At 40.0% G+C, this 9,658-nt stretch overlaps 1 protein-coding gene across 2 annotated transcripts; it reads left to right on the top strand.

Annotated features, from left to right (window-relative positions):
• Nucleotides 1–5,719: 5,719 nt before the first annotated feature.
• On the top strand, nt 5,720–9,158 carry rrad (Ras-related associated with diabetes). Of its 2 annotated transcripts, none has more exons than XM_079339132.1 (5): nt 5,720–6,214; nt 6,486–6,862; nt 7,492–7,565; nt 7,677–7,881; nt 8,200–9,158. In XM_079339132.1, the coding sequence occupies exons 2-5, from the start codon at nt 6,490–6,492 to the stop codon at nt 8,475–8,477; spliced, it is 930 nt and encodes a 309-aa protein (XP_079195258.1). In that variant the 5' UTR covers nt 5,720–6,214; nt 6,486–6,489; the 3' UTR covers nt 8,478–9,158. The 2 variants fall into 2 exon arrangements, with proteins under 2 accessions (XP_079195258.1, XP_079195259.1); XM_079339133.1 differs by having other exon boundaries at nt 5,720–6,201; nt 6,472–6,862.
• Nucleotides 9,159–9,658: the final 500 nt, after the last annotated feature.

A 9,658-nucleotide genomic window follows, 5' to 3' on the forward strand; every position in this document is an offset into this window, starting at 1 on the left:
CTGTCTGTCTGTCTGTCTGTCTGTCTGTCTGTCTGTCTGTCTGTCTGTCTGTCTGTCTGTCTGTCTGTCTGTCTGTCTGTCTGTCTGTCTGTCTGTCTGTCTGTCTGTCTGTCTGTCTGTCTGTCTGTCTGTCTGTCTGTCTGTCTGTCTGTCTGTCTGTCTGTCTGTCTGTCTGTCTGTCTGTCTGTCTGTCTGTCTGTCTGTCTGTCTGTCTGTCTGTCTGTCTGTCTGACTGACTGACTGACTGACTGACTGACTGACTGACTGACTGACTGACTGACTGACTGACTGACTGACTGACTGACTGACTGACTGACTGACTGACTGACTGACTGACTGACTTTTTCTCTATTTTTTTGACTGACTTTTTCTCTCTTTTTTTTCAACTGACTTTTTCTCTCTTATTTCACTGACTTTTTGTCTCTTTTTTTTCACTGACTTTTTCTCTCTTTTTTTTCACTGACTTTTTCTCTCTTTTTTTCACTGACTTTTTGTCTCTTTTTTTTCAATGACTTTTTGTCTCTTTTTTTCAATGACTTTTTCTCTCTTTTTTTTCACTGACTTTTTCTCTCTTTTTTTTCACTGACTTTTTCTCTCTTTTTTTTCACTGACTTTTTCTCTCTTTTTTTGACTGACTTTGTCTTTTTTTTCACTGACATTTTGTCTCTTTTTTTGACTGACTAACTTTGTCTGTCTGTCTGTCTGTCTGTCTGTCTGTCTGTCTGTCTGTCTGTCTGTCTGTCTGTCTGTCTGTCTGTCTGTCTGTCTGTCTGTCTGTCTGTCTGTCTGTCTGTCTGTCTGTCTGTCTGTCTGTCTGTCTGTCTGTCTGTCTGTCTGTCTGTCTGTCTGTCTGTCTGTCTGTCTGTCTGTCTGTCTGTCTGTCTGTCTGTCTGTCTGTCTGTCTGTCTGTCTGTCTGTCTGTCTGTCTGTCTGTCTGTCTGTCTGTCTGTCTGTCTGTCTGTCTGTCTGTCTGTCTGTCTGTCTGTCTGTCTGTCTGTCTGTCTGTCTGTCTGTCTGTCTGTCTGTCTGTCTGTCTGTCTGTCTGTCTGTCTGTCTGTCTGTCTGTCTGTCTGTCTGTCTGTCTGTCTGACTGACTGACTGACTGACTGACTGACTGACTGACTGACTGACTGACTGACTGACTGACTGACTGACTGACTGACTGACTGACTTTTTCTCTATTTTTTTTGACTGACTTTTTCTCTCTTTTTTTGACTGACTTTTTCTCTTTTTTTTCAACTGACTTTTTCTCTCTTATTTCACTGACTTTTTGTCTCTTTTTTTTCACTGACTTTTTCTCTCTTTTTTTCACTGACTTTTTGTCTCTTTTTTTTCAATGACTTTTTGTCTCTTTTTTTCAATGACTTTTTGTCTCTTTTTTTTCACTGACTTTTTCTCTCTTTTTTTTCACTGACTTTTTCTCTCTTTTTTTTCACTGACTTTTTCTCTCTTTTTTTTCACTGACTTTGTCTTTTTTTTCACTGACATTTTGTCTCTTTTTTTGACTGACTAACTTTGTCTGTCTGTCTGTCTGTCTGTCTGTCTGTCTGTCTGTCTGTCTGTCTGTCTGTCTGTCTGTCTGTCTGTCTGTCTGTCTGTCTGTCTGTCTGTCTGTCTGTCTGTCTGTCTGTCTGTCTGTCTGTCTGTCTGTCTGTCTGTCTGTCTGTCTGTCTGTCTGTCTGTCTGTCTGTCTGTCTGTCTGTCTGTCTGTCTGTCTGTCTGTCTGTCTGTCTGTCTGTCTGTCTGTCTGTCTGTCTGTCTGTCTGTCTGTCTGTCTGTCTGTCTGTCTGTCTGTCTGTCTGTCTGTCTGTCTGTCTGTCTGTCTGACTGACTGACTGACTGACTGACTGACTGACTGACTGACTGACTGACTGACTGACTGACTGACTGACTGACTGACTGACTGACTGACTGACTTTTTCTCTCTTTTTTTTGACTGACTTTTTCTCTCTTTTTTTTGACTGACTTTTTCTCTCTTTTTTTTGACTGACTTTTTCTCTCTTTTTTTGACTGACTTTTTCTCTTTTTTTTTGACTGACTTTTTCTCTTTTTTTTCACTGACTTTTTCTCTCTTTTTTTTCACTGACTTTTTCTCTCTTTTTTTTCACTGACTTTTTCTCTCTTTTTTTGACTGACTTTGTCTTTTTTTTCAATGACATTTTGTCTCTTTTTTTGACTGACTAACTTTTTCTGTCTGTCTGTCTGTCTGACTGTCTGACTGTCTGACTGACTGACTGACTGACTGACTTTTTCTCTCTTTTTTTTGACTGACTTTTTCTCTCTTTTTTTGACTGACTTTTTCTCTCTTTTTTTGACTGACTTTTTCTCTTTTTTTTCACTGACTTTTTCTCTTTTTTTTCACTGACTTTTTCTCTCTTTTTTTTCACTGACTTTTTCTCTCTTTTTTTTCACTGACTTTTTCTCTCTTTTTTTTCACTGACTTTTTCTCTCTTTTTTTGACTGACTTTGTCTTTTTTTTCACTGACATTTTGTCTCTTTTTTTGACTGACTAACTCTGTCTGTCTGTCTGTCTGTCTGTCTGTCTGTCTGTCTGTCTGTCTGTCTGTCTGTCTGTCTGTCTGTCTGTCTGTCTGTCTGTCTGTCTGTCTGTCTGTCTGTCTGTCTGTCTGTCTGTCTGTCTGTCTGTCTGTCTGTCTGTCTGTCTGTCTGTCTGTCTGTCTGTCTGTCTGTCTGTCTGTCTGTCTGTCTGTCTGTCTGTCTGTCTGTCTGTCTGTCTGTCTGTCTGTCTGTCTGTCTGTCTGTCTGTCTGTCTGTCTGTCTGTCTGTCTGTCTGTCTGTCTGTCTGTCTGTCTGTCTGTCTGTCTGTCTGTCTGTCTGTCTGTCTGTCTGACTGTCTGTCTGTCTGACTGACTGACTGACTGACTGACTGACTGACTGACTGACTGACTGACTGACTGACTGACTGACTGACTGACTGACTGACTGACTGACTGACTGACTGACTGACTGACTGACTGACTTTTTCTCTCTTTTTTTCACTGACTTTTTCTCTCTTTTTTTTCACTGACTTTTTCTCTCTTTTTTTTCACTGACTTTGTCTTTTTTTTCACTGACATTTTGTCTCATTTTTTGACTGACTAACTTTTTCTGTCTGACTGACTGACTGACTGACTGACTGACTGACTTTTTCTCTATTTTTTTTGACTGACTTTTTCTCTCTTTTTTTGACTGACTTTTTCTCTTTTTTTTCAACTGACTTTTTCTCTCTTATTTCACTGACTTTTTGTCTCTTTTTTTTCACTGACTTTTTCTCTCTTTTTTTCACTGACTTTTTGTCTCTTTTTTTTCAATGACTTTTTGTCTCTTTTTTTCACTGACTTTTTGTCTCTTTTTTTTCAATGACTTTTTGTCTCTTTTTTTTCACTGACTTTTTCTCTCTTTTTTTTCACTGACTTTTTCTCTCTTTTTTTGACTGACTTTGTCTTTTTTTTCACTGACATTTTGTCTCTTTTTTTGACTGACTAACTTTGTCTGTCTGTCTGTCTGTCTGTCTGTCTGTCTGTCTGTCTGTCTGTCTGTCTGTCTGTCTGTCTGTCTGTCTGTCTGTCTGTCTGTCTGTCTGTCTGTCTGTCTGTCTGTCTGTCTGTCTGTCTGTCTGTCTGTCTGTCTGTCTGTCTGTCTGTCTGTCTGTCTGTCTGTCTGTCTGTCTGTCTGTCTGTCTGTCTGTCTGTCTGTCTGTCTGTCTGTCTGTCTGTCTGTCTGTCTGTCTGTCTGTCTGTCTGTCTGTCTGTCTGTCTGTCTGTCTGTCTGTCTGTCTGTCTGTCTGTCTGTCTGTCTGTCTGTCTGTCTGTCTGTCTGTCTGTCTGTCTGTCTGTCTGTCTGTCTGTCTGTCTGTCTGACTGACTGACTGACTGACTGACTGACTGACTGACTGACTGACTGACTGACTGACTGACTGACTGACTGACTGACTGACTGACTGACTGACTGACTGACTGACTGACTTTTTCTCTCTTTTTTTTGAATGACTTTTTCTCTCTTTTTTTGACTGACTTTTTCTCTTTTTTTTTTGACTGACTTTTTGTCTCTTTTTTGACTGACTTTTTGTCTCTTTTTTTCACTGACTTTTTCTCTCTTTTTTTTCACTGACTTTTTCTCTCTTTTTTTGACTGACTTTGTCTTTTTTTCACTGACATTTTGTCTCTTTTTTTTGACTGACTTTTTGTCTCTTTTTTTTCACTGACTTTTTCTCTCTTATTTTGACTGACTTTTTCTCTCTTTTTTTTCACTGACTTTTTGTCTCTTTTTTTGACTGACTAACTTTTTCTGTCTGTCTGTCTGTCTGACTGTCTGACTGTCTGACTGACTGACTGACTGACTGACTTTTTCTCTCTTTTTTTTGACTGACTTTTTCTCTCTTTTTTTGACTGACTTTTTCTCTTTTTTTTTCGACTGACTTTTTCTCTCTTATTTCACTGACTTTTTCTCTCTTTTTTTGACTGACTTTTTCTCTCTTTTTTTTCACTGACTTTTTCTCTCTTTTTTTCACTGACTTTTTCTCTCTTTTTTTGACTGACTTTTTGTCTTTTTTTTCACTGACTTTTTCTCTCTTTTTTTTTCTCGACGGAACAGCCATCTGCTAAACTGTGCTGGGCTTGAAAATGGGGGAGATGGGACAAGATGCAGAAAGATGAATAGGATAGGATCGGTTTGGGGGCGGGGAGGGGAGGGGTCTGGGCAGTCCATCCTCATGGGGGGGGGGGGGGGGGGGGGGGTTGTTTGGGCAGGACATCCTCACCAACAGTCCCAAGGAACCTAAGAGAGCTCAGGAGCTCCCAGAAAAAGGAGAGGTTAGAATATAAAGATAGTGCCAAGCAGTAATAAGATATGAAAGCTGGGAGAGAAAGAGGGAGAGAGAGATAAGAGATCCTGGTGCCAGTTCCCCCGGTAGTCTAGGCCTATAGCAGCATAACTATGAGCTGGTCCTAACTATAAGATTTATCAAAGAGAAAAGTTTTAAGTCTATTCTTAAAAGTACCTAGTGTGTCTGCCTCCCGGACCCCGACTGGTAGACGATACCAAGGGAGCGGTGCCTGATAACTAAAGGCTCTACCTCCCATAGTACTTTTAGAGACTATATGCACCACGAGCAGGCCTGCATTCTGGGAACGTAATGTTCTTGTCGGATAGTACGGTACAATTAACTCTTTAAGATAGGATGGTGCCTGACCGTTTAGAGCTTTGTAGGTGAGCAGAAGGATTTTATATTCTATTCTAGATTTTATAGGGAGCCAATGGAGAGAAGCCAATACAGGAGTAATGTGGTCCCTTTTCCTAGTTCTAGTCAGAACACGAGCTGCAGCGTTTTGGACGATGTAGAGATGTTACTATTTGGGAACTTGTGACTTTGAGATTCACTTTCAGGTGTTGAAGTGCACACTTTTGACCACATAGTGGCGCTACAGCACCATCACTACTTTTCTGAGCGTTCAAAATAAAATTTTGCCTTTTGGGTGAATATTAAAATCAATTGTTTCTAATGACAAACTGATCAGACATAACAGATGATCAGTTTCTCTCTCTCTTTCTTTTTCTTTCTTTCTTTCTTTCTTTCTTTCTTTCTTGCATTTGTGTGATACTTGCCAATAGAATAATCTACTGAAATGATGCACGATTCTTTTAAGTTGTTGATAACCATATAACCATATAAATATAGTATGGCTAATATGTATTTAATGACCTCCGTCCTACCTTGACATTGATGCTCAAAATGTATTTTCTTTGCATGGCAATTTATCATTATTAGTCTTCCATCTTGTCTTTGCATTAAATCACAATATTGTATCATGCTGATGTGCTTTATCCGTCTCTAAATATATCTCCTAAATTCATATTAAATATTTATATCCCTCTGCTTTAAGTGGGCTTTCCCTCTACAAGAATGCATCTCTGTCCGCCCCCGCAGAGGTACGCTCTCCATTTGGCGATGCGGAAGGGAGATTCCTGAGCCCTTCCAGTCATACACCCCCTCCGATGTGTGATGTTACCCTTACGCACCACTATGAAAAGCTGGGACGTGGTTCTCCGGGGCGAATCCCTGCCTACGTCACTCACAGTCTCATATATAAACGCCGAACAGCATCTGTGGTCAGATTCGAGCTACACTGCTTTTTACGCTACAACAACTCTTTGAACTAAGGATTATTATATTGCCTAAATTGGATTTGATTCCAGAAACAAGTAAGTGTCGTTCGTTCTTTGAAGACTCTATAGATTAACTGTTGTGCTTTTCTTCAATAAACTTGTGGTCAGATCAGTTCAGGTCGACTTCTCTGGAAAAAAAACATATTTTACGCTTAATCTGTGGGCCTAGATTTTTTTATCCTTAACCACTATTTATAATGATGTAGTTTTTGGAATAATGTTTAATGCATCCCTTTAGACTTACGCCTTTTCCTAAATGCAGTTGTCCATAGATCACACATTCACGCATGTCCAATCTATCCTCAGATTCTCGGTGTAAGCACAATGACTTTAAACAAAGGTGACAAATTGCGGAACATGGACAAGAGAAGGGGAAGCATGCCATTCCCCATGAATCTACCGAATCTACACCGGAGGAGCATGCCGGTGGACGACCGGGACCTGCGCGCCACGATGCCACAGACGGGTCAAACGGACGAGCTATCCAACCTTCTGCGCTGCACGTCCTACTCCCCTAACGAGCAGCACCGAGGCAGCTGCGCGTCCGACTCCTCCGACTCCGTCATCTCCACTGGTAGCGAGACAGAGTCCCAGCTGTACAAGGTGGTTCTCCTCGGGGAGCAAGGAGTCGGCAAGTCCAGCCTGGCGCGTGTCTTTGGAGGAGTTGAGGATGCTGGTCACGACTGCGATGAACCAGGTAAATGGTGATGCCGAGGAGGATGAGTCATCAACACTCACACACACTCATTGTCTATAGAGATGCATGACATAATAAGTAATGTCAAAGGTTAATTTACTCATCAAAAGAAATGCATAATTGTATTCTTGATGATAGGAAATTCAATTTACTTAATAAAAGTTCAGTTTTGAAACATCCAGTATTATACTTTTAATGGCCTTTCTAATTCTAACTTACTTAAAAAGTAATCTTCTCTATTTATCTAATAGGACAAAGGATAATAATTTAAACAATCTATAAAGTCCAGATGATGGAAAAGCAAAGCAAACAGGGTTCTTATCTTTGCATACAGGAGTGTACAAGCATTGATTATTGCTATTTCCATCTGCAGAGAGGCAGCAGCTCTGCTAAAGCTTTCAGAAACACACCCAGTAGCATAATATAATGGGAAAATAAAAAAGGCCTGTGAGGCTTGATAACAGGCTTGTTATCAAGTCTCTGCTTCAGTATGAAGACTACAAAAGACACAAAGCTTAAATCAGTGTGAGAAATGCAAAATAATGCACAGGGAACAAACACCATTCATATAAAAGATGCTATGCTCTTTCCGTTCAGTCTGTAACAATATTTCTTTTTTTTCCCCTCAGGAAACACTTATGACAGATGTGTAATTGTGGATGAAGAAGAGGCTTCCATAGTGTTGTACGACATCTGGGAACAGGTGAGGATTTATATCATGTATGCACATATTTTCATAACAATACAATGTATTTGTAACAGATTGGATCGTCAATATATGAATCTAAACTTGGAATCTGTGCATTTCCTGAAGGATAACAGCCAGTGGCTGAAGGAACAGTGCATGAGGATGGGGGACGCCTACATCATTGTCTATTCAGTGACAGACAAATCAAGCTTTGAGAAGGCGTCGGAGCTGCGGATTCAGCTGCGCCGGGCTCGGCAGTCAGAGAATATTCCCATAATCCTTGTGGGCAACAAGAGTGACCTGGTGCGATCAAGAGAGGTGTCTGTAGATGGTAAGTCATAATGATAAAGTCACTTTTGAACCTATGTTGTTCAATAGATGTAGATAGGAAATGTATGCCATGTATTTATTATTTGAAGCCTGGAAGATATTTTCAAATCTGACAGCTGGTTCAGCTTGACTGGCTCTGTTGGGGTCAGGTGTCATTTCTCACTTGACTGCTCATGATCAGCAAACAATTCAGCTAACAATGAAACATACACTATATCCATTAAAACACTAGTATTTCTTTGTATAATATGTTAGGTAGGGCCTTAATCTGCATTTACTCAAAGTACTGATTTTCCTTTCTCTGTGTTCTGTGTTGCAGAAGGAAGTGCCTGTGCAGTTGTGTTCGACTGCAAGTTCATAGAGACATCCGCCTCCCTTCATCACAATGTGCAGGATTTATTTGAGGGCATCGTCAGACAGATCCGCTTGAGGAAAGACAGCAAGGAGGAGAATGCACGACGCATGGCCAACTGCAGACGTAGAGAGAGCATCGGCAAGAAGGCCAAAAGGTTTCTGGGCCGCATGGTCGCACGCAAGAACAAGAAGATGGCTTTCAGGCAGAAATCAAAGTCCTGCCATGACCTAACAGTTCTCTGAGGAACAGACAAGGACAGATGGACATTTTTGTCTTTGGCCTCTGAAGACCAGACGCTGTGTGTGTTTTAACACTAACCCTAAAGGACTAATAGAGCTGTACAGAAATATATTTTTATTTTTTAGACATCTACATAATGCAAAAAGAAGACTAAATAAGAAATATATCATTATAATTATAATGGTGATAACCTGCATGAAGCTTTGCAATCATTATGTTATTGTATTTTATTGTCTGCCTTAAACATTGTTGCTGTCATAGTATGATCAGTTTGTAAGAAAAGAAATCCACAAAGGCTTGTTTTTTCTAATGAATGGTGAAGGTTGCCCTGTATTTGGGTTATTATTGAGCTTCTTTGTTGGAGGGGATTGATGTATATACTAAAACATGAATGATGCTGAATGCAACATACATCTCATTGTCCTAAAGGACGCAGTAAAGGTCACAATGATCGGTCGTCTGGAGTCATGATTACTTGAAGCATGGTACGCAGGTTCGTGCCTCAGCCAAGTTACTGAGGACTAATCAAACATGAGAGAAAATGTGTAGTTCTCTATTGATCCATAACACTGAATTCAGGTGGTGAATGTATGAGTAAAGCAATAAGTTATTCTCGTCTTGTGAACCTTGAAATTCTTTGGAAATTGTTTGTTTACTTTGATTTCCTTTTTTACAATAAAATCCCAAAAAAGAAAAACTTCAGTCTTCTCTGTCTTTTTTCCCGACTAAGTGTTTGGCAGGATGCAGAAGAATATTTAAAAAAAAGGTGTTGTTCAGACAATTTCCCTCCAAATGAATATTCATTGGGTGGCATCAGTGAAATGGAACCTCAATGGTCATTGGTTTTACAGGCAGGAAACAGGGTAGTTAAGCATGTTTATCTGAAGGTGTTAACCATTAATCCACCAACGAGTACAAGTACGCAATTTTTCCACCCAATTTAAACTCCTCTCACACCTCTCACAAGGAGCACACAACTCATTTGGAGAAGGTAAGATACACAACCTTTTGTTTAAAATGGAAGCAGAGTTTATAGTATTGCTGCCTAACTGCTGAAGCATTTTTGCCATTGTGTATTATTGGATTCATGTGTTGCTGTTAAGGGACAGTTTATTCAAAGTAGGTGGTTTAATTTGGTTGGAGTTGCTCTTTTGTATTGCAAAAGAAACAGATGTTGCAGATG

Source organism: Symphodus melops (assembly GCF_947650265.1).
Source record: "Symphodus melops genome assembly, chromosome: 3".
Classification (NCBI taxonomy): Eukaryota; Metazoa; Chordata; class Actinopteri; order Labriformes; family Labridae; genus Symphodus; species Symphodus melops.

Coding starts and splice junctions, on each gene's coding strand:
- rrad (XM_079339132.1), top strand. CDS start 6,490: ATGACTTTAAACAAAGGTGACAAATTGCGGAACATGGACAAGAGAAGG. Junction 6,863..7,491: donor TCACGACTGCGATGAACCAG/GTAAATGGTGAT, acceptor TTTTCCCCTCAG/GAAACACTTATGACAGATGT. Junction 7,882..8,199: donor AAGAGAGGTGTCTGTAGATG/GTAAGTCATAAT, acceptor TCTGTGTTGCAG/AAGGAAGTGCCTGTGCAGTT.